The sequence below is a fragment of the Mirounga angustirostris genome, unplaced genomic scaffold, assembly GCF_029215605.1.
Source record: "Mirounga angustirostris isolate CCGP_5_RB_7025 unplaced genomic scaffold, mMirAng1.0.hap1 SCAF_12, whole genome shotgun sequence".
NCBI classification, from domain to species: Eukaryota; Metazoa; Chordata; class Mammalia; order Carnivora; family Phocidae; genus Mirounga; species Mirounga angustirostris.
In genome coordinates, this window is record NW_026991720.1 from 40,772,533 (window position 1) to 40,797,600 (window position 25,068).

Below are 25,068 nucleotides of genomic sequence, written 5' to 3' on the forward strand. Positions count from 1 at the left end.
AACCCAGAGAACGTCAGCGCTTCCGGTCTAGTCTGATTCCAGCTGTACGTGAAGAAGAGGCCCCACTGCTTCAAGGGTACATGGGCTTTCATGGCCTTCACAGCTGTGCAGGCCCCCTTTTCCCATGTGGATCCTTAAGAACATTCACTGACTCTGCCATACAATGCACCTGCCCCCAAGCTTCCATGGCTGGAAATTACAGGAGAATCTGCCTTGTCCCATGAGTTGTACCACCCATCTGATGATTACTCACTTGTTACTGCAGACCAGCCTCCAAGGGACAAACTAGCAGTAAACCTCTTTGGGTTCACTTTTTCTAGACTCCCAGCCTAGAGGAGCAATACCAGAGCTCAGTATTACAGACAGAAGGGACTGGGTTCGAATTTCAGTTCTCCATTTTTTTTAGGAAACTCACTTAAGTACACCTCAGTTTCCTCATCTATAAAATGGGAATACGACTGTACCTACCTCCCAGAGTTGTGCGAAGGCCTAAATGAACTAATAATATAAGTGCCTCACCGAGTGTCTACAGTAAAATGAGTATTCAGTGAATACAGTTTTCATGGAAGAGATACATTACAGGTGGTAGCAGGGGTAGAGTGAGGATGGTCATTCATGTCATGATAGGAGTTGAAATCTAGGCCCTGTACAATCTGAACCTTGCACAGGCCAGCCAACCAGGAGGAGCCTCAGGAGTGAGCAGGGGTAGCAGCAGGTGATTAAATAGGGCTTTCTAGGGGGATAGGTGGTTCTCAAAGAATCCTTTTTACTTCTTCTCATCCCTCACCCAATTCCTTAATCTTTGGGGTAGTCTCCTTTTGGAGATAGATGTATATCATTTTCTTGCATCTACTAGAAAGCTTACTCATTCATGCTTAGGAAATATCTTGAGACCTGAATATCCAAAGAATTTAGGATAATGTTAACATAATACCAAGTAAACAGAAAACCCATTAAGGAGAGTTCTAGGATGAAGTCATTACCGTCCCTGTGATGGTGCGGACGACCTCTGGCTGCACAGTAAGGCTTCTCCATGATTTCAGTCAATCAGATTATCATACTGATAGTGTTGAATTGAACTCACTAACTTTAATTATTTTCTTAATTTTAATTATTCAGGTGCATCTTCCCAAAACCTGGAGAGATTTCTAGAAACGTAAGTGAAAGAGGGATATATGAAGTTGTTTTTAGATTGGATTTCTCATTGTGAAGAAAGAAGGGAAACCCTCTGTTTTCACCCGGTAATCACTTGTACTGAGCACCAGTACCTTGCTAGTCACTCCCAAACACTGGAACATTATCACTTCTTGGGCCAGTGGACATAGGAAGTGATTAATTTGCATATGTCCTTGAAGAAGGATCATAAAAATGCATACAAAGGGGGTCAAACTTAAGTCTAGCCAAAGTAGCTGAAAAAGGGCAAAAAAAAAATTTATTTCATTTTCCTACTTAATGTGCTCATTTTGAGCTTAAAATTCAGAAACAAGGCCCTGGGTGCCCAGAATGGAAACCTTGGGAAACCCTGGAATTTTGAAAGTTCAATACAGGAGCTCAGCCATCAGGATGTCCTACAAATCTGGACAGAAGGAAGCCAGTAACACTTGAGGACAAACACTGTGAAAAATCCTAAGAAGATGGTACCGTGTGCGCCTCCTGGAGACTTCAATCCACTCTTTTCAATTCTATGCATTTATGTGGTCTTTCCCTCATGGGGAAGTAATTTACAGATTATACAGAAGAAGGGGGAAATGGGAAGAGTGATTCTGAAATGAAAGAAAAATAGCAAAAAGTTACCAAAGTGGGAGACACACAAAGATCCTTTCACGGGCCTAGGCTGTGACATTGGCTGTGACGAAGTTCAGTTTCTGAGGGCTTGCCATTCAGAGTCCATCTCTGGCTTCTCAGTTTGTCTAGGAACCAACTGTTGGACCATCCAGCCATCGTCATATACGCCATGATTGGAAATGATGTCTGCAAAGGGTGAGTTATGGAGAAAGAAGGTTTTGAAAATGCTTGGACTCTGGGGTCCCCCTCTTCTCTTCTCCACTCCACTGTGTTACACTAGCCTGCTGTTGAGTTGAATTTCTCTGTCTTAGCAAGTCCTAGAGGCATATGAAATTGATAGAACCAACGCATAAAGCTTAAAGACCCTTTAAAAAATATCTGACCCATTAATTCTCTGCTCTGATTCCCAACAAATGGGTATGTCACAATACAAGTTCTCAGTTGTATCACAAGATATATGCTGCTTCTAGCCAAGAATCCAAGACTGAATATTGTGGCCTTTTAAGTAAAATAAAGCCGAATTATAGCTACCCCATAAGAATAGGTTCCTCACTCACATTCTGATGTGGTAGAGACAGCGTAGACTCAGAGCATTCACAAACAAACTGTGTATAATTTACAGCCAGTCCTACTTATGTCCATGGCCCATAGTATGAAAACAGTTTTGCTAACCGGCTAATATCTGTAGTGATTTCAAAATGTTGAATGCCTTAGTCTCCCATAACATTTTGGAAGGTTTCTCAAAAATTGTGTGTACCCCTAAGAATATGCTGCACATGTGAATTCCATCTGTCCTGTGATTGTGGCCAAAAAGAAAGAAAGAAAAAAAAAAGGTGAGATCAGATCTAGAACAACTCCCCAGTAGCCACCCACCCACCATTTTAGAAAACAGAAAAGTAAAGCCAAGAGAGATTATGTGACTTGCCTGATTAATTGATTAATGGCAGAGCCGGCCTCCAAACCAAGAGATACTAGAAGTAGGTCATCCTACTCACTGCCCGTCCCTTGCTTTCACTCACCACGCTTTCTAAGCCTGTGTTAAAAACCCAGTTCAATATTAGTAAAGTGTGTTTGCTCTCACCAACACCTCCATGAGGTAGGAGAGCCCTGGAACTCTCACAGTGAAGGAGGTGTAGACCTAATTAGTGAAGTGAATGCAGGTCAGGAAATACCATGCTGCGATGAAGAGATGCTGATGTGCTAGACCCTGCCTTGGCACCCCCTGGGCTGGTTTACCACCCTCCCCAGAACCCCAAGGCTCCCAAGGCCCCACCCTGGGGTCCCAAGTCCCAACGTCTGTGATGAGCCACATGGAACTCGCTGGTAAATAGCAAACACCCCCCAAACTCTCCATGAACCAAGAGTCACACCACTCCCTAGATCATCTCATCCCCACAGCAGCCTTAAGAGGAAAGCATGATTGCCCCTGTTTTATAGATGCAGAAACGGGTTCAGCAAGGTTAAGGAACTCGCTTATGTTGCTATGAGTAGCAAGGTTGAGAGGCAGACCAGGTTCTCTGATGAAGTTCTGTGCTCTTTCCATAGTCCACACCTGCCTTAACCACTTTCTTTTAGGCAATCACTTTTTTAAACATATGTATTGACCACCTATGATGTGCCAAATGCTGTGCCAGGCTCTGGGACATAATGGCAAAGAGCCCACAGTGCCTGACCGCAAGGAGCTTAGGGAAGGAGAAGCACTGAGCTTCAGCCCCAGCCCCATCACAAAACAGAATGAACCTATGTGACATCAGCCAATGCCCCTCCAGCCTCTGGATCATGTTCCCCCAGAGGGGACACAGAGCAAACTGGGGATAGTGAGCCCAGGACACCTGCAGAAAGAGGCTTTGACTCCAAGAGCCCAAACCCCTGCAACTGCATTTTCCAGCAGAACCTGCTTACTCAGAGGCCCTTCCAGCCCAGGCTTGCTTTTCCTTTTCCAAGGAGCCAAAGGGCAGGCAGACATCAGCCAGAGACGTGTGCCAGTCTCTCCCCCCGCCAGGGATCTGGGCAGAGGAGCAGCGAGCATGTGGGGGAAAGAACGGGGTTGGCAGCGTGGGATGTCCCTGCAGTGCCCACTTCGCAATGTCCTGTGGCAGGGTTAGAAAAATACAGACAGATGGCAGCTATACCTCCCCATCTGCCAGCACGGCAAGGTGGAGTAGACAACCCAAAATGAGCAAAGCGATCTCATAAAAAGCTCAAGCCAGCAACGAGTTGCATAATAAGTCCATCCTGGAACAAGTTTGGGGATATTTGCTTGACTTTTTTCTTTCCTTTTTTTATGATGACGCTAGCATTTACTGAAATAATGCAGTCATGTGCTTCTCTCTCAATTCTCCAAACTCACGCAGTTACTCAATAAATACGTGCTAAATGAATGAAGGTCATGATTGGAAGATAGCTTTTTAATGTCTGGAATTTAAGAAGAAAAGTAACATAGACGAACACAGCTTTCCCTGTGACTCTACTCAGTTTGGCCAAAGCTAACCCAGCTTCCCCTGGCTTTTCCTATCACTCCCCTTGAAAACTCTGGAATGTCTGTGATACAAAAGGAGAAAAATGCCTGGAAATAGGGCAAATTTGAGTGAGCTACAGCAGCAGAACCATGAGTAGCAGGGGCGGCCTGGGAAAGGGAAATGGCTTTAAGGGCCTCAAACCATAAACGCTTCCTCCACCCCACAACATGACATCCCTGAGAAGAATGTCGAAATTGCCAGAAGTGAGATAGAATTATAAAACATCTAATACTAGCCACGTATTTTGACATGCTTCCATTTTTTTATGGTGGACCTAGACAAAATTAATTGTACATTTTTCACCTAATGAAAAGAACCAGGACCACCCTACAAGGGTTGTCTGTGTCCCCTGGCACCCAAGCATTTCTTTTCTGCAATGCCAATGCTTCCGATGTCACTAGGACAGCCAATCAGCACTGCATTAAGAGGAAACCAGCAGGGGTAACTGGGTGATGGACATTAAGGGAGGCACGTGATGTAATAAGCACTGGGTATTATGAATCACTGACCTCTACCTCTGAAACCAATAACATATGTTAATTAATTGAATTTAAATTAAAAAAACATTTTTTTTTTAATAAAAAAGAGGAAACCAGCCAATGTGCTGATAGGTCACTGGCCCTAAGGAGACTGCACTGGCAGGAAACAATCCATTCCATCCAATCAAGTGGTAGAAAAACCAGCAGGGAAGGGAATGCCCAGAGGAGTTCTTTCTCCCAGCCTCCTCAGTCGAGGCAGGGGTGGCCAAGGGAAGGATAAGGAGGTTCCCAACCAGCCAGCATGTTCCAGGTCACCCCCACTTTCAGGGACCCAGGACCTCTATGCATGGGGTAACGTGGGCCCGGTGCATCCCTAGCTCCTCCCCAGTCTGTGTCAAGAAGCCTGGGGGGGGTGCGCGGGAGGAGGATAGTGATGTGATTACAGCTGGCTGGCCTGAAGGAAAGGGCTCCCTATGGTTGCCTGGCTGCTGAGAGAACCCAAATGCTAGCTTGAGTGAGGGCTGAGCACTCAGTCAGGACACGTCTCTGGCCTTCAGCTCTACTTCTGGGAAATACTTTCCACAGAGGCTGTTTGCCTTCTTCCTTAAGAGGGGGCACATCTCTCTGGCCTCAGCCAGGTGAAATCTGGCTCAAATAGCTGCCAGGGTAATGGAAGGATCACAGCCGGCCCTGCACCCAAGTCACGAGGCTCATTTTCAAGATCAGACACAATCCCTGAGGACGAGGACAGGCTCTGAGCCACCCAAGGGGCAAGGCTCTTTCTCTTCGGCCCCCTGCATGCTCCTGGCCTGTGAGATCCCAGCCCGGGACGCCAGTGCTCTCTCATCACATCCCCCAGGCTTGCCCTCTGTAAGCTCAGCACCCCTAACCCCTCACCTCTCTGTCTGAGTGACTGGTGTGAGCTCACCAGGGTGTGCGGAGGGATGGAGGGCACTGGGGTGCGCAGGCAAAGCTGGGCTGGCAAAGTGGACCTCACACAGGTTCCAGCACATGTGGGCACAAAAGGGTTAGACGCTTCCAGCTCAGCCCGTTCAGTCTGCAGTGGACATCAGAGAAGGCCTAGGAGATGTTTTCCAAACCGCTGGGACTCTGGTCTCCACAATACTAGTGCTGAGTCTCCTCAAAAACCACCAGAGGAGAAGGAGTACACAGATCAAAATGGCATTGAGAATTTTTCAGGGACAAAGTCAGAAGGCACATTCTATGGCATCCAGAAGGGCTGACCCACCGCCTGTCACTTAGACCCATTTGCCCTTGCCTGAACTAAGAATCAGTCAATTTGGGGGCGCCTGTCTAGCTTAATCAGTAAAACATGTGACTCTTGATCTTGCGGTTGTAAGTTCAAGCCCCACGATGGGCCTAGAGCTTACTTAAAAAAAAAAAAAAAAAGAATCAGTTAATTTTGCTATGCACATTAAAGTGTTTAACTGATAACGCACATATGTAACTTAACGTAGCTGTGCATAATGGAGCAAAGATGACTAGAGAATGTTTCGCCAGCAACACCAAGGCTTCCATTTTGATTTCACTTAGTAATTAGCCATTTGGGTTGTGCTTGCTTCAGTTATGGGGTGCTCTTGCAAAAGCACAAATTAGCTCAGAATATTTGTTACCATCAGGGTTGTATGTCTAGCCAAAAAATAATCATTAAATAGGGAGTTTGGGAGACTTTTCTCCATCTTAACTCATCTTGGCTTTATGTGATTGGAGAGTCATAGCTCAGCATAATTGCTTTGTGCCAAGGCGCTAGTGTATCAGCAGGAAAAGGCAAAAAACACAACAAAACTGAAGTGCCAAAGCAAAAGTTAATAAGCAGTATGCGCTCACCTTACCGATGGGGGAAGATAGGGTACGGACACCGGCTTGCTTCCATTTCACCCCTGCTGTCACCCCACACACACAGTGAATATCAAACCTGGTTACTCTGGCTGGGTCCTCTGGGCTGAGAAAACCCACAAGGCAGCCTGAATCCTCTTCACAAACTGGGATCCTTCTAGCACTTCTGCACATATGCAAGTCAAGCCAAAGCCCCTACCCAGCCTTCGGTCCTTAGTAGGTAGGCAACCTATTCTCATATCCATCCTTATGAGAGCTTTTTATTCAGGTTAGGGAGATTTTTACTCATAAAGTAGTATGATTTTTTCCAAGGTAACAAAAAACATGAATTTAGCATTCTGTTCTATACGCGGGGGGTTTTGTAAAATAGGACATCTTTCTTTCTTTTCTTTTCTTTTTTTTTTTTTCAGGCAGGTTGGGAGAGTCCTAAGCAAACCAATAGGTAGTGTAGAAGGATGTACACCACCCACAGCTAAGACCTTACTGGTAACCCCTAACATCAGCCTTATTCTGCCTTCTCCTCCGTATGGGTACATATTGTTTGTCACAAATGAGCCAAAGTGATCTTTGCATCCGTGACCAGCCTGTCACCTCTGGATAGCAGTAATTTAGAAAGTGATTTTATTTGACTAAGTGAAATAGGTGGAGGACAAATGACATAAAACTACAATGCTTTCTGCTTCCACTAAAGCTTAGGTGGAGTCCGGTTTTTTTCCCCCTTCCTTGAGAGAGAATAAAAATAATATGAGAATCTGTTTTATTTTTATTATTTTTCTGATTACAAAATAATATCTGTTGTGAAAAGTTCAAATAATACAGGGTGTAGGAAGTGAGTTTCCCCATAATCACTCCCTACCAGCGCCCCCACCAGCCTGCTCCAAGCTAACCAATGGAGACAGTTTAATGTATTTGCTTCCAGATATTTTCTATGCAAATTCTAATTTACAGGCTGATTAATATTCATTGAAATGAAATAATAGTATGCTTACTGCTCTGTAATTTGTTCTTTTCAATCAACAATACTTTTTTAGCAGTCTTTACCGTGCTAATACAAACTACTTCATTTTTTAATTTTTTTATTGTATTGAGATAAAATTTACATCATATAAAATTAACCATTTTAAAGTGAACAATTCAGCGGCATTTAGTAATTCAGAATGTTGTATAACTATCACTTGTATTAGTTACTTCTTTCTTTTTAGTGCCCGTATAGCCTTCTACCTCATGGATGCACTAACATTTATACAACCAGGCTTTTTGGCTTTCTCTAACTTTACACTATTTAGCACAATGTTGCAATACTTGTATGTACATCTTTGCAAATTTGTGGAAATGCTACTGTAAATTTCAAGGTCAAAAGTTAAGCCAACTTCAAAAGTTGATACTTTTTTTTTTTTGAGAGAGAGCACCCGCTCGTGCCCACAAGTGGGAGGGGCAGAGGGAGAGAGAGAATCTCAAGCAGACTCCCCACTGTGTGCGGAGCCCAACTCCAGGCTCAATCTCATGACCCTGAGATCACGACCTGAGTCAAAATCAAGAGTCAGATGCTTAACCAACTGAGCCACCCAGGCGCCCCAAATGTTGATACATTTTGAAAAATTCCCTCCAAAATGGCAGCGTCAATGTCCATTTAGGAACTCACTTTGAAGTGATAACCGTAGAGGGGCGCTTGGCTACCTCAGTAGGTAGAGCATGTGACTCAGGGTTGTAAGTTCGAGCCCCATGTTGGGTACAGAGACTACTTAAAAATAAAATCTTCAAAAAAGAAAAATTAAATTTAAAAAAGGCGATAATAGTGGACATCCCTGGGGGCTTCTTTCTGTCCCTTCCTTCCATGTCACTTATGCCTCAGGTCCAGCCTGTGAGTAGTAGACTTACTTTTCCTGGTTTGGAATCTGTATTAAGTTCCCCATAGCTGCCTTAACAAAACACCACACACTGGGTGACTTCAAACAACTCGCACAGTTTTGGAGCTTAGAAGTCCAAACTCAAGGTGTCAGCAGGGCTATGCTTTTTCTGAGAGGTCTAGGGGAAAATCGTCTCTTGTCCTTTTTGCTTCCGGGGGGGCTCCTGGCATTCCTCAGAATTCCTCGGTTTGTAGCAACCTAATTCCAGTCTCTCTTTCCAGCTTCACATGGCTTTCTTTCCTGGGTGTGTGTCTGCGTGACACCTTCTCTTCTTGGAAGGACACTTGTTTTTTGATTTAGGGCCATCTCTAACCCAGTATGACCTCATCTTTACATTTGCAAAAACGTTATTTCCAAATAAGGTCACATTCTGAGGGAAACTATTCAACCCACTATAGGATCATTATGTAAATTTGGGATTTTAAGGACTCAAAATAGAAAACAATTTATTATTCCATTTAGGTTAACAAAAGGCAGTTTAAAGAGTAGATGAAAATCTTAGAGAATTCTACAATCTACTCCCAGGTTAATTCAGGTTAGTATCTTAATTCAATGTATTCCTAAAAGTGTGTAAGTTCAAATTCAATGTAGAAAGGAAGGATGTAGTGTGGATACATACTGTCATTTTATTTCTCAGTAAAGTTGCATTTTCCTAACTGTGATATATGTGAAAAGTTTCAAGACGAAGTTACAGGTCTCAAAGGGTCTAACAAAGAATAAGTAATACCAGACTCCTTTGATTCTATTAACTGTGTGTATCAGTCAGGATAGGTAAGGACATGCTGCAGGAACAAACAGCCTCAAATCTTAGTAGTATAAAGCAACAAACATTTACTCATACTATATTGTTGCCCAGGGATCACCGTGGGACTCTATTCCAGGACTCAGATTAGTGAAGCAGCTGCAATATAGAACACTGCCCAGACTCATGGCAGAGAGCATTCTAGAGGTTCTCATATCAACAAACATGACACATGTCACTTCTGCTCACAACTGATAGGCTACATCAGTCTCATGGCCCACCCAACCACAAGAAGAGTCAGGAAGCTTAACATATTTTGCAAATAACACCAATAACTACTACATTGTGTGTATGGGGCAGGGGGAGGAGAGGTAGAGGTGTTAATGTATGTGTATGCATTTATCCTTATCTACTAAGATATTTTCTGTTTCTTTCACCAACAGGAAAGTTGACCCAGTCGCAGCAATGACCACTCCCGAGAAATTATACTCCAGTATCATGCGGACTCTGAAGTATCTAAATTCCCACCTGCCAAATGGCAGTCATGTTATTTTATACGGCTTACCAGATGGAACATTTCTCTGGGATAATTTGCACAACAGATATTATCCTCTCGGTATTAGTTTGAAGATACTTTTACTCCTTTTTTTAAAAGATTTTATTTATTCATTTGAAACAGAGAGATACAGGGAGAGAGAGCACGAGCAGGGGGAAGGCAGAGGGAGAGGAGAAACAGATTCCCCACTGAGCTGGGAGCCCGATGTGGGACTCAATTCCAGGATCCCAGGATCATGACCTGAGGCGAAGGCAGACGCTTAGCCATCTGAGCCACCCAGGCACCCCGATACTTTTACTCTTTAGCAATGTCAGTTATACATAGTTCGAATATATGTAGTTCAAACCATATAGGAATACACCTAAAATGCCACCATGGTGTATAGGTCAGAGCTGGTGAAGGCAAGAGCCCTGAGGTATGGATCTAAAGGCCAGTATCCAAAGATGGTCAGAACCAGATCTAAAGTCAGAAAGGGCAGAAATTTTTAATGTAGAATTAGGACAAATTGAAGGGTTAGAATTTAAATCAGGAAACTCCTTTAACGAAAAGTGAGATCTAGAATAAGCGGATGAAGCTCAAGTCAAAGAGAAGGATTTCTCCAAACCTCAATGGTGAGTGCCCCCTGGTGGCCAGAATTCTAAGAAATTCTGTGGACCCTGGTGGCAGTTAAAATTCTACGCAACACAGGCTCTAGGGGGCTTGCTTCCTACTTCTACACTCTTTTGGAGTCCTTGGCTCTGAAATGCTTTAAAGATCTCCAGAAACTTTCAATAGCATCTCTAGCATTCCAGATGCCTTCTAAACATTGTAAAAGTAATAGTAATTCACATCAGGAAGGGCTGGCCATGCTGATCCTTAAAACAATCCTGTTAATCCAATTAATGATATTTTTGTTAATTTCGTTTTATAGATGAAAAGCCCAAGGCTCCAAATGTTGCATAGCTTATTGTATATGTAATCTGGGTATAGTAGGGCTCTCTCTCTCCGTGTTTGGGGGAGAATGTCCTTTCAAAAAATATTTATTAGGTGCCAGGCACTGTCCTAGGAACCGCATAACCATCAGTGAACACAATAATCAAAAATCCCTGCCAATGTAGGCTTGTATTGCAGGAGTATGCCAGTGTGACTAAAAAAATTAAGCAGGGAAGGGGGATAGGAAGTGCTGGCCTCAGACCTCTCTGACAGGCATCTACTAGAATGAGAGCCTAGATATCCTCCCCTCAGCCTCATATCAACAACCCCTTGCCAGTCTCTCATTAAAGAGGTCGCCCCTTCCCTAGTATTGCCATAGCCTCCTCCTTAGACCGACCGCTGCGAAAGTGTTCTGGAGATCCAAGCAGTTTCTAATGAGTCAGATGAGCAATTCAAAGGGAAAAACCTAAAACTCCTTCCTCAGTGTCCACCTCAGGGGGTGGGGGTAGAGCACTTTTCCTTGCATTAATAACTTCTCTGTACCTTTCCAGTCTCCTCTTCTCCTCCTGTAGTCCCTGTTTAAGCCAACCCCCACCCCTCCTAACACACGAAAAGAGCAGGTTCCCTTTAACCAGTTCTCAAAAGACTCTGGTCCTTTCACCAGGGGCACAAGAGTAAATACCCACTTTCTAGGCTTCCCACCAATAAGACTGAAGTCATTTTTCCTCTTCAGTTACCAAGTGCACCACAAATATCATTATCATCCCAGCAAAACATTGTCCAGCCTCTCAAGAGGAAAGCATATTCTTTCTGTTCCCACAGCTTTGACCGTGACCCTTAGAAATAGTAACACGGTCACACAGAGAACATGTCTCCATTCTGGGCTTCCTTGAACACATGAAGCACAACCACATGGGCCAAGAATGTCTCTTTGAGCCTTTGGGGTTGAAAATTTCGGTTCCCCCAACAAATGTTTTCAGATTCCTAGATTTGCCCCATACTAAGAAATGCTTGGGGAAAGGAAGTTGAGGACAAGAGAGATGTGCTTCCATTTTACTCTATCACATCAGTGGGGACTTGACTTTGGGTTTTCTGACTTCAAATCCCATTTTCTTTCCATGAACTCTGGTTAGATAACTCCATAAGTTCTCTCGGATATGCCACACAATTCACTTGACTCAACCACAGTAGGTAATAACAACACCATACAGTTTGGAAGGGAGCAAGGGAGGGAAAGAAGGTAATTGGGGAGACTCATCAATCACTTTGGTGGATTCTCTAGGCCAGTGGTTTTCATGTCACCCCTACTCATTATCGCAACTGGAGAAGGGGTGCTATTAATATCTAGTGGGATTCTCCTAAACATCCTGTAATGCACAGGACAGCCCCCCACAACTAAGAATATCAATAGAGCCAAGGTTGAGAAACTTTGCTTTAGGCTTTGCCTTGTCCTCAAATGGCCTTTCACCAACCACTGATCGGGCACTAGCATTTTGCAGCATAAAAGAGGAAGAACGAAAAGGTAGAATGAGTTTGTTCTATATAAACAACCCTTGTTTTGAGAAAAAAAAAAAAATCCAATTAGGAAGAAAGTTAAAACCATCTAAAATTTATTTAATGTTTTTAAGTTATTATTCATATCCTAAATTATCCCTGCTGCCTGGTTGCCATGGGATATAAATTATAAATTCCTCAACGAAGCATCAGTATCCTTCCTAGACAGCCTGGGGAAGTAGGTGGGATTTACCCAGCTTCCTCATTTCTCCTTTGGCTGGTGCATAACTCACATAAGATGAGAGGCTTGAGGAGAAGGCTACTGCCCTGTATCTCAGTTCTGCTCTGGCTTCAAATCCAACCTGTGGACCTTCACTCCCATCAGACGTGAGCCAGCAGGAAAGCAGGTTAATGCCAGGCCAGTCTCAGGGTTTTGCTGCTCTTCGAGGTTAGGGTCGGTCTCATGTTAATCAATAGCCAAACACGGAGTCTGATTCCCAAGGCACTATGCTAAGGATTGTATAAGCAAATAAACGGGGTTTTCCATTTATTTCTGTCTTTGAGCCTAGAAACATGGTGACGATACTCTCTAGACCTGACGTTAGCCACCCGTTAAGGACTAAGAAAGAGGTCAGGAAGCAGGAGTCAAGCAGAACCCCTGGGTCAGTGATACATTTTCTGCTGCCTCAGTAGGACAGGTAGGAACTCAGGCTGACCATTCACCCAAGAAAAGGTTAAATGCCACAGCATCAGATCATCAGGTAATGAAGGCCCAGGGCAAGAACAGATTCCTAGCTCATTCCTGCCAAGGAGGAGGGGGTGATAAATCCCTCCTGGCATCTCTTAACCATGTTTGAGTCACTACCCAGTCAAAGCCTGGCTGCCAAGGACGGCAGCAGCTCCACAGTCTCTACCAGTAACTAAAATTCCTAGCAAGAATGTATAGTCTTTTTGAGGAATTACCAGAAACTAAGTCTCACACATGAAGATTCTACTTACATAGATCTTTTCAAGCTTGACCAGGGATAATTCCTCTCAGGCACAGTTTATGAGAAAGGCAATCTTTCCACAAACATGTCTGAGATACCTATTATGTGCTTTGGGGGTAAAGATGATACTAAAATGGCGTCCTTGTCCCCAAAAGAGAGAGGAAAGACAATTCCACCGGGGAAAACACTGTGTAGATCCTGACAGTGAAATCCCCTTCTGCCACTGACAGTGCTATAAACCCTAGGCATTCTGGGAGCCACCTGAAGGGTTAGACTACAGTCAAGAAGTCCAGGATTGCTGGCTACAAATAAGTCTGCATGTGGGCCTTCCTTGAAAGGCCTCTGCCACAGAACATCAACAGCTTAATTTTTCCCCAATTACTCTTAAACTTGAAACCTAATATATTTTAAAGTACCTTGCACTATACCTCTTAATTTATCACGGGCTTACTCCCTGTCTGAATTCACGTGGTTTTGCTAAGGTTTTATACTTTCAGGTGGTATTTCATGGAGGTGTGGCTGATCTTTGTTGGTACCAAGCTTTTATGGTACCTAAAATTTCACTTGCAGTCCCAGCATTAAGCCAAACACTCTGCCCTAAAGAACTAATAATGACTGCAGCCAGGTGGGGGAGAACATGCCCTTTAATCTTTGGGGGGACATATGGCAGCCACTGGGCCAGCCCACTAGCTCCCCAGCCCTTGTATGTGCCCGCACATGCGCGTGCACGCACACACACACACACACACACACACACTCTGATAGTTCCTCAGCCCTGATAATTCCAGTCCTCTTGCCCCTGTCCCATTTCTGACCAGCTTTCTTTACCAGATTCACTTTCTGACCAGGATGTTGCAGATACTGCCTCTTTATAGGTACGACATTTAGGTGGGATCAATCTTTATACCAGGGCTCCTCAATATGCAAAAATACCACTGAAAAGTAATACCTAAAAAGAAACAATGAATAACCAACTGACAGCACCAATAAGTGGAGAAAAGCATAACAACTATTTTCCCTCCTCCCTTTCTTTAAACCATAAGCCAATAATAAGCACTCCCAACTGCCCTTCCACGGGGCCAGCTCCAGAGTCACCCTACCTTCCACAGCAGAAATCCCGGAAAGAAGGGAAACCAACTCATTACACCTTTCCCAGGTCCCTCCCAGCTGCAGCTAGCATGCCCTTATCCTATTCAACAGACCTACCTTCTCACCTAAGGATTTTTCCTATATCAATCTTGTCTAATTACAAGTGCCAGAAAAGCAAGAAGATGGGGGTGGGGGGGAAAGAGACAGGGATCAAGAGAAGACCCAGTAGGAGGACACACCTTGTGGTCTCATTCTAAGGTGTGCTGGGACCTCAGCAGTAGGACATCAGGGAGAGAGGAGTAAGCTAGGATGGACAAGGCTATGGCTGGACTTAGCCCCTAGAGGGGATCCAGCAGATGAATCCCCAATATCCAGTAGCAGGACAAACTCTGGTCCCTCTGGATAAGAGAGCAAGTGGGAAAGAGGAGGGTGCGAGAGTGTTACTTGTAGTCAGGCCTTAGGTGCCACCACCTACAGGTTAAAAAGACTTCAGCCACTGGGCAAAGGAAAGAGAGAGACCAGTTCTCAGGGACAGGGGATTCATCAGGGCCAAACAGATTGACAGGGCTCCAGCCAAGCTACCTAAGGTTTATTACAAGGCCCCAGCCCAACAACAACAACAAAAAAACCAAGATGGCAGAGGGAAGGCTGCAGCTCAGGGGCAGTACCAACAGGGGGCAAGAGCCAAGTCATTGGGTGGAGAGGATGGAGGACGGGATTACAAGTAGGAGGTGTTAGTCACTGTAGCTGGCGAGGCTGAGATAGATGGGGACACATACAGAAAGGTAAATTACGAAACATACACACACACACACACACACACACAGTAGAGGGAAAGAAGCCTCAGTGGTGGAAAACAGGATCTTGGAGAAAGACGAGAGCTCAGGGCTCCATGTTGAGCATAAAATGAAAGCAAAGACAGAAGGTGGCTTGGGATTCATCCAAAATACAAAGATGCAGACACCTTTGAGAAAAGAGGAGGCCTGGTGTGTCATTGTGACTTTAATGACGATAACAAGCCTGTGGTTTTCCAGTCTTGGGATTCACTCACCCACACAGAGAGAGGATACATATTTCCTCTATGACAAGAAAATTGAATCTATCTTTCAGTCTAACTGATCTGAGGTGTAAGTGAAAAATAAGACTGTGTTCCATCACTTTCAATCTTTCCCTTCACTCCGAAATAGGTCCTATTATTTTCCTTTATTTTTTCAAATGTGAGAAAGTATTAATGGATAAGACATCAGTCATTCACCCTTGAGATTTGGGAGGGCCTGGGTTTTGTGTCTCAGCCACAGCACGAAAGTCGAATTGCCTCCAGGGGTGGATAGGCTGGGAGGTGGGGGAGAGGGGAGATGTGTGAAAAGAGAGAAGAAATAACCCCCACAGATTCTGGGTCTACAACTGATGTTTGGAAATACTCGGGATGAACTCACATAGGGCACTTAACACTTTTATTCTTTTTTTTAAGTTTTATTTAATTTTTATAGTCCTCTCTACCCCCAATGTGGGGCTCAAACTCACAATCCTGAGATCAAGAGTTACGTGCTCTTCCAACTGAGCCAGCCAGGCACCCCCACCTTTATTCATATGCACCTCTTTAACGTGCACCAAAAAATAAATTAGAGCATATCTAGTAATTAGGTCTCAAATAAGATATGCACTGGGCTGTGAAGGGATAGGATGTGCTGTCCTCTCCCATCCAACAGCCACCCACACACTTTTGGAGGCCTTCAGTCTACCAGACTGCAGGGCAGCACATGGTCAGAACTTCAGACACCCAGAAAGTCCCAGCAGGTCCTCAGCGTGGGATAATTGGGCAGACCTGAGTGTTACATAAAGTTGACAATGAGGGTTTGGCCAACTACCACCGTGAATGCTCTCCATGGGAACTTGGCATCTCATGGAGATGCCCCTGCTCTCCAAGTCCTTTGTTAGTGGTGTTCCAGCCTGTATAGGGCCTTTTTATCCTTCTACCTGGGGTCCAGATAAGGGCAGAAGCTCAAGATGGGAGTAAACTCCTTAGACCCCTCCCCAGCTCAGTCTGATTTCTAGGACACTCGGAAAGAAGGAATGTTCAGGCATTCTTCAGGAGCAATGCGGAATGAAAACTCAGGACAGGTCCCTGGAAGTGCCACCCTTCTCAGGAAAGGCAGGGTCATCCACAAGTGTCCCTAGTTGGCTGCTAGATCTGAATAAGTACAACATAACAGACCTCTTTGTCTTCCAGGCCAGCTAAATAAGGATGTGACCTATGCACATTTCTACTCCTTCCTGAACTGTCTCCAGGTGAGCCCACAATGACTTGTTCCAAGGCCACATTCCCTGTTACTGGTCTTGCTCCTCTGTAATCAAAGCGGTGTTTTCTTACTCTCAGGTCAGCCCCTGCCACAGTTGGATGTCCTCCAACAAGACGCTCCGGACTCTCACTTCAGAGGTAGGACTGTAGCAACTCCTTTGATAGCATCTTTGATCTTTCTTCGCAGGTATTTACTGCAGCATTTCCACTGGGAAGGGCATTTGGGCAGGGCAGTGGCCTCCAAGCTGATGAATAAAAACATCAAACTGCCAGGGTGTTGGAGAAGCCAAGAGAATGTGGGGTGCCCTGTCCCTCTCTTTCTGCCATGCTCTGGGTCTGTGGCTCTCAGTCACTGTCTCTGTTGTGTGTCTTTCTCTCTTGTACACACACATACATGGATACACATATACCTAGGCGTCCTAAGCGTATTTGTAGACATAGAGAGGATTGAGCAAGGTTAGGCCCACAGATGACTGGCGTTCTCCCAAGGTCCACGAGGACCAGGGGCTACGCAGCCTTCCTCTCTTCTCTGAGGACATCCATGGTTCACGTACTTCTTTCAGGGATGGTGAATAATCTCTTTGTAAGAGATTTATTGATTTTTTTTTTTACAAAAGAAATATATTTCAATTTAAAAAAATTGGGGAATATAAAAAAGCTGAGACACAAAGAATAATAACAAAAATTACTGCAAACCCCATCACCCAAGCCAATATGTATGTATGTGTTTCCAGTATTACTTTCATAGATATTTGGGGGGTTTTGCCTACACAGTATCAGAGTACACATATTGTTTTGTGCCTTCCAGTGTTCATAAGTTAGTCCTCCACATCATAATTTTGTCATCATTTTAAAGCATACAGCATATGAATGTACCGTGATTTATTTCGCCCCTTAGTGTTGGACATATAGGTTGTTTCCAATTTTTCGCTATGAAAAATAGCACTGTGACTAACCTGTGTGTGTATATACATATTTCTTTCTATACTGTGTCTATTTCCTTCAGACAAATTCTTAGAGAAATTATTGGGTCCAAGGGTTATGCCATGTATAAGGGTTTGATCCCTATTTCCAAATTGCTCTCTAGAAAGGTGAAACAAATTGACATTCTCAGTCACCTCTCCCATGGCAATATTCTATATTATCAAGATTATTCATCTTTTCTTTGCCAATCCCATGGGAAAGAAGTGGTATCTTATTACTTTAATTCTCACTGATTGATTCCTAATGAATGTTAACAGTTTTGTATGTTCGTTAGCCATTTTTGCATGACTAGAATTTCACGGGCAGAGCCTCCCTCCGCTGATGGCTCCTAGTGAGGGTGGGGACTACCAGTTTCTTTGTTCTGCCTGAATTGTCTCACTAAAGTCTAGGTTTCATGGAATTCTCCCTGTTTCTTTTGTATTCAGAGAGCGAAACAACTCTCCAATACACTGAAAAAAATTGCAACCAGCCAGAAATTTACGAACTTCGATCTTTTCTACATGGATTTTGACTTCCGAGATCGTAAGTTGTGTTTGGAGTAGGTATTGACACAAGACAAAAGCAGTGGCTACAGTTTAGAGCCTGACTGAGCAGAGCTTTTATAAGCCAACAGGCAGTAGATTGGGCAGGGTGGCTCCCACACATTGGACACACTCACAGCTCTGAGTAGTGAAGAAAGATAAAGTGTGAGACCCTTTCAGGGAGCAGGGAAGCTTACCATCACCTCCTCATTTCACCATCATTTTAGAATCCCTGAAGCAATAGAGCCAAGGACCAGTTGGAGACAGCTCTGGGCCGGGAGCCAGCAGATCAATGGAATCACCTACCTCATTTTTGCCAGTTGAGCAATGCCCTGCTTACCTGTGGGCTGAAGATGAGTGTGGCAGGAATGAGGGATAAGGCAGTGCCTCCCGTATGAATGCTGACTGACCTAGGGGTCCAGTGGCAGAACAGATTCCCAGCCCCCACACATGATGTAACCTGTCAGAGTCTTTAAGGGAGGGACCTCGGATTTGCCTGTGGCAAAGTGGACAACCCATCTTCCAGCTTTCTGGAAAGAACGTCACTGTTTCTTTTCTAACATTCTGTCCGAACACAGGGGTCACTGAGGAGTGGCCACACAAAAATGGGGGTGATTATCGGAGCTCCTGATTTATCCTTTACATCTTGACTCTGAAAAATTGTTATTTGTTGACTTTAATCCTCCCAGTCTCATTTTCATTGCTAAGCACTTATTATACAAGAGAAAAGCCTCCTGTTGATTGACTGCCCTCTGAGATGACGCTAATGGAATGCTTTACGGTGTATGCAAATGATGGGAGAGGTCTCATCCCGAGTTTATCATCTCTCTCTCCCTGCCACCAACATCCCCAACCCCAGCATCTGGGATGAAGCAGATGGCCATCATGAATTATCAAACTTTACATTAGCTGACATGTAGGGCATTGCATACTCTTGTACTCCAATCCTGAACAGCTTTTCAACAGGACTGATCTCCCTTAAGTAGATTTCCTGCCTAGGTGATATATAATTCTCTCCTGGGGAAAGACGTTTTGATAAATAACCTCTCATTAAAATGCAGAGCTAAAGACTCATTAATGAATTCCTGGTGTAAACAAATGCACCACCAAGTGATCTTTGATGATCATCAACCTTGAATATAGATAAAGTTATTAAAAATATAATAAGGTCTAACATTCACATGGGACTTTTCATTTTCCAAAGTAATCTCTAGCTCTGTCATTTATTGTCTTTGGGAATGTAGGCAATTCCCTGAACATGTCTAAACTCTCCTTTCCAGACCTGGAAATGGTGCTGCCATATCAACATAACAGATCTTCATGATGATTGTATGGGGGGAAAAATGTAATTCTCCTAAATGCTGTGCCTGGTACATAGCTGGTGCCCAGGAAAGAATAGGGTCCCCTCACACCCTTGCTACTCAATGTATGGCTCAGGATGAGCAGTATCCACACCACCTGGGGGCTAGTTATAAATGCAGAGCCCCAGGCTCCACTCCTAATTAAGACCTATCTAACTGGAATTTGCATTTTAACATAATCCACAGATGACCCAGATGCACGTTAAAATTTAATAAATGGGGCTCCGTAATGCTCCAAGGTTAAGAATTTAGTTAGTCATCCGATTTTTACTAAGTCTTACCATGTACATGTAGGTGTTGGGAATATAGCTGTCAGAAGAACAAAACAGCCCTTATCTTCATCAAGGATAGGGAGAGAAGAGTTTTACCCTTGACTCAGTACTACCAGCTTTCCACTGATGACCGAACAGGCTGGAAGCAGAGGCTCATTGGCCCCTTCTTGTCCTCATGGCAACAATAAATGCAATATAAAAGCTAAAAGTTCAGTTAAACTGAACTGAACATTCTAAATCAAATGGCAGTGGGTCATCTTACTGAGAAACCTCCTCTGTATTTGTCCTTACTTGGCAACAATCATCAACAGTTGAAGGAATTTCCTGAGAGACATTTATTAAAAATAAATCTGAAGATCCAGTTTTGGTAGAGGCCTTCTTTGCCTTCTCCATAGGAAGTTAGTGGGTGCTCCACTAGGGAACACGTACGGGCACAGATGGAGGGAGCGTGCAGACAGAGGATCTGGTGGCCTGCGATCTGCCCGCATGAACAGCTGATACAGCGGAGGGCTCATTCACTCCCAGACCCAACTCCATGGGTAACCGCCACACCTGGGAAGCTCATCATCCCAGAAATCATGGAGGTGCAATGCGCTCTTGTAGAAAGAGCCCAGCATTCGCCACCAGATAGAACTGAGCCCCTATCCCAGCTCAGACACAGAATGACTGTGTAACCTTGAGTAGTTAAATAACCACTCTGCTTTGTTCTCTTTTGTGTAAGGTAACAATCAGTAAACCAGGGAGCAGGTGGGGGGGTGGGACGGGGGACCTGGGGGTTATGTGAGGATTGAGACAACACTGCAATGTGGTGAGAACCCTCTTAGCTGACATCCTCCCACCACCACTGTCATCAGTATATGCAAAGCACCTACTACACTCTTCTAGGGCTTATCATAGAAGGAGAATAAATGTTGATTCTCTTCCAATGTCCAACCCACCTCCCAACACCAATCATACCCGGGGACCACTTTGGGTGCCCTAGAGGAAGCCATGGTGGAAATGTATCTCATTAGCACCGTGGTCTTGTGTTATCAGACTTAAAAACCGTATAGCCACTTATGAAACCTGCAGTCTTAAGGGTCACATGGAAATCTCCCCTCTCATTTCAGTGCTGTATTTGAGCTGATGACTGCATCACAAACATCCTCATTTTTCATATGAAATGTACAGTTCCACCCCCTGTGACAGAGCAAACTGCAGCTGAGGGTCGCTGTCCCTGGAGGGTGGGCATGAGCCCTATCTGTTCTCCATTCTGACAGCGTCAGTCCCTCAGTGAAAGGCTATTGCTCATCTCCAAAGACTCTTTTTTGTCTCTTGCTGACTCATCCTCTAACTGGTTATGAGCTAAACAGAGGCAGCAATTTTTCCTCCCTTCAGGAAATGCCAGCTGGAGCAGGTGATGTCCTTTTTCTTTGTCTGTACCACACCTCCCAAACAGAGGAAGGAAAATGCCACTTGGCTGACAAGGCCATTTTTAGACTGACAGTTTAAATATACCAGCTGCCCTCAGTTTCCAAGACAACTCAATTGGAGTAAACTTGGTCTTAGTTCTCCCCACGTGGATGTTTGTAAAACAACCAATGACTTCATGGTGCTGACCAGAATTCTGATTTCTTGTTTTAAATATCTGCTAGTGTTGCTGTTTAGCAAGGAGCTACCAAGTGCTTATGACTCTTCTTCAATGATTCCTATGGCATCTCTGAAAAGCTGGTCATTGCTGATGACTACTTCGACTTTACAGATACAGAAAATACATTATGCACCAAATCCCAAGAGATCATTTGTGATCATTCAAGAAGTTTAATTCAGGTCTTCTGAGAAAATAGGAATTCATTTACCTATTTTTAATTGTGATCCCAGGCAGGAAGTAAACAGACCAACTTACCATGCTGCCCCTGCTTGGATCTCCTCCTTTACAATCAGTCAGAGGCTCCTGGGTGGCTCAGTTGGTTAAGCATCTGCCTTTGGCTCAGGTCACGATCCCAGGGTCCTGGGATCAAGTCCCATGTGGGGCTCCCTGCTCAGTGGGGAGTCTGCTTCTCCTTCTTCCTCTGCCCCTCCTCCCTCCTCATGCTCTCTCTTTCTCTCTCAAATAAATAAATAAGATCTTTTTAAAAAATTAAATAAAATAAAATCAGTCAGAGAAGAAATAAAGACCACTGGTATTGCATTTATTCTAAGAAAGCAAAATTTCCCCCTGAGATCAACAAATCTAAAAAGGTCACTTTGTCTAGCACTGGTCACAATACAGATAAGACCTTAAACTCTTGCCTGTGAGTTTCTGATTCTCCCTTTAAGTGTTATAATACTGATGTCCGCAGATTTGCAATGACTGGTAACCCTCACAGACACAATAATCATGTGGGAAAATGATGTTTTTCACTCTGAATAGACTGATGGTAGCCTTGGTAACCTGCGGCATTTCTTTTAATGCCTATTGGATTATTCTATATGATAAGCCAGTTCTTCTAAAGACTGGACTCCCTTGTAGTGAGGAGGGATAGGGACTTGTGCAGTGGCAAAAACATGATTCCTGGCAGGAAGGAATATGTTATCACTGACTCCCAATAACAGCCAGATGCAAAATATGGAGGAGTGGCTCAGTGGCAGCCATTTTGCAGGAGAAGAAGCCAAAGGGAATTGATGATCCTGTATGTAGGACTTCAAACGACCAGCAGGAATTTTTTCCTGAGCTCTGACAAGGGCAGCAGTGTTTGCAGCCCCTCGGGGAACAGGGGTTGGGTAGCAAGGAGGGGTGGCCTGCTGTGATATTAGGACTAATTACAAAAGCAGCATAGTACTGATTCAGCTCTGAGACAGGCTTCACTTGCACAGTCAAAGCCTCCGGTAGAATTTCCATTCCTTCTTTTGGGGCGAGATGGGGGGGAACCAAGAGGGCACACACATCCCTGCTCTTGAGTCTCTGTGGAGAAGAGGGAAGAGCTGGAAAAATTACAGCCGTGCCTACTCCCCTCTCTGGACGCCAAGGAAGGGAGGGCAGGGGAGATGCGGGGAGCAGCCAGTTTCAAACCTCTCTCTCTGTTGGCTCTCTAGGGATTTGGAAATTTCCTTGAGGAGCTCTTCCTGACTGTATAAAATTACAGTATAGAGTTAATGGTGCTATTGCCTTGGAGCAACCGACAGTCTTGGTCTCTTACTCCTACTGAAGGGCAGTTTTACTGCTTCTCATCACTTTGGGGCTCGTAATATTTCCTCTGTAGCCATACTCACTCTAAATGTGATGTTGAGATCATTTTATGTAATTGTATTTCTGAGAAACTGTACGATTTTTAATGGTGACGGCTTGACATATGCAGACAGCATCTAGAAATGGCAGCCCACGTGAAGAGATGTTAACAAGACGCTTTAACTCCCCCCTCTTCTCTTGCAATACTCCCCCACTGACAAATGAGATGAATTTACAGCGGTGTTGAATATTTCAGAGCTCACCTTTTCCCACCGCCCTCCTCCCTGCACAAACCACATTCACCCAACGCCGTCACACATTTTCTTCCTGAGCTAGAAAATCAAAAAAAAGACCATACAATGCCTGAGATAATAGCCCAGAGCGGCCACAACTGAGTAAAGCATCGGCCAGGCAGGCCCGTGGGCAGCTCTGACGTTTGGTCCACATGGTCCTTGCTCTCCAGCGCTGACCGTCACTTAGAGAAGCGCGTCGCTAACCCTCTGGTTGTGTGTGCCCTGCAGTCGTGGACGAGTGGCGGAAGAGAGGCGGGCAGCCCTGGCAGCTCATTGAACCAGTCGATGGATTCCACCCCAATGAGGTACGTGCAGTCACACAGCGGTTGCTGAAGGCTATCTGGTAGGTTCGTTGTAAAAGGTAGTTATGCATCCATATGTTTGTTTTTATCCCCTTTGTTTTTATCCCCTTTTACTCCAGAAAGATGTACTCACATGTCTAAGATAGAAGATTCAATAAAAACCAACTGAAAATCAGAGTAAAAGGCAAGTGAGACCGAAATGATGCCTGGCTTCCTGACTTAATGTCTGCAGTTCATATCATGTGTGCAGGGTAGTCCTGAGAAACTGCCAGCAGGAGCCGGCAGCATCAGCTCTGTTTTCGAGGGGCTGCCATAAAAAGGGGCATACGTCATGGCCTCCATAAAAAATAATAATAAGTCAAATACTCAAAAAAAATCACAAGGATTCCTGGAAGAGAGACCTATGAGAAATTTCTTCTACGGATCTTTCCAGAAAGGACACTGGATGAGAGGAAAACAGTGTCCTTAGCAATATCCTGCAGTAAGAGCTGTTTCTTATCTAAGATTCCAGGATACAATTCTGGAAAGCAGTTCTAATCTAGTCTCTTCACAGAGCAAGGCGAGCTAGAGGGTGGGACTCTGTCCCCTCCCACCCTCACCCTATCCATTATCCTAACTTCAACCAGGGAAGCTCTGCTTTTATCTTTCATACATACTGGACCTGCTTGTGATGTTCCTTCATTTAAAAAAAAAAAAATGAAAGAAGTGTGGGAGTAGTCCTGCCACTTTTCAAATTTTGAAAGCCGGCAATCCTTTGCAACTCTAGTCTTTCTGGCCTAGCCTTTGGTAAGGACGGTGTGGCAGTGACAAGAGTCTAAACCGGAGAAGCAGTCCTGGTGTGCTCTCCCTGTGGCCTTGGTCTCGGTGGTCAGCCAGGCCACGGGGAGGGCTGACCATCCCCTTGGGAGCCTGAATGGCTTGACAGCCCACCTTCCCTCAAGCTGCAGGCTCACTGAGTACCCACGGGCAGGGCTAAGAACTGTCTCAAAGGAAACAAAAAAGAGTGCCACTCTATCTACAGATGAATACACAGTGGAGTCCCACAAATGCCGGGTAAATTGAAAGTGAGCATCAAATGCCCATCTCCCTGTTTTAAACAACTGAAAAAATAAATCTAAGTAATGCACCTCAGAATATCTAACTTTCCTGGGTATCGTGTGGATCAGCTGGTCCAACAGAATTATTGGCTAGAAGCTGGTTAAATATTAGAGTCTGCTCCCCACAGAATGATGCCTTTCGTCTAAGAATGGTTTTTAATACGGAGACCTTCTTTCTGGCAATAATTAGGTTGTGGTTCTTGTCATTCCCGCATATCACAGAGTTGTACCTTTCTGATTCTAGAGAGAATTGTGGATATGAAGAAATGGTCAGAGAAGGAGTTAATTGGGAACAAACTAAAAAGGAGAGGGTCAAAATAGCTTTTTTTTTTTTTTTACCCTTTGGGACATACTTGTCTCATCCATCAAAAGACCATCCTGTCCCTGACACTTAAAATAATATTACGGTTCAAAGTCTGTTAT

The 25,068-nt window shown here is 44.4% G+C and overlaps 1 protein-coding gene across 1 annotated transcript in view; it reads left to right on the top strand.

The window, feature by feature from the left end:
• AOAH (acyloxyacyl hydrolase) overlaps nucleotides 1–25,068 on the top strand; it is a 166,932-nt gene that overhangs the window by 131,437 nt on the left and 10,427 nt on the right. Inside the window, exons 14-20 of the mRNA XM_064575047.1 lie at nucleotides 1,120–1,156; nucleotides 1,906–1,980; nucleotides 9,733–9,905; nucleotides 16,560–16,618; nucleotides 16,707–16,766; nucleotides 18,038–18,134; nucleotides 23,475–23,551. Coding sequence (XP_064431117.1) covers nucleotides 1,120–1,156; nucleotides 1,906–1,980; nucleotides 9,733–9,905; nucleotides 16,560–16,618; nucleotides 16,707–16,766; nucleotides 18,038–18,134; nucleotides 23,475–23,551 — 578 coding nt within the window. The remainder of the gene's footprint in view (nucleotides 1–1,119; nucleotides 1,157–1,905; nucleotides 1,981–9,732; nucleotides 9,906–16,559; nucleotides 16,619–16,706; nucleotides 16,767–18,037; nucleotides 18,135–23,474; nucleotides 23,552–25,068) is intronic.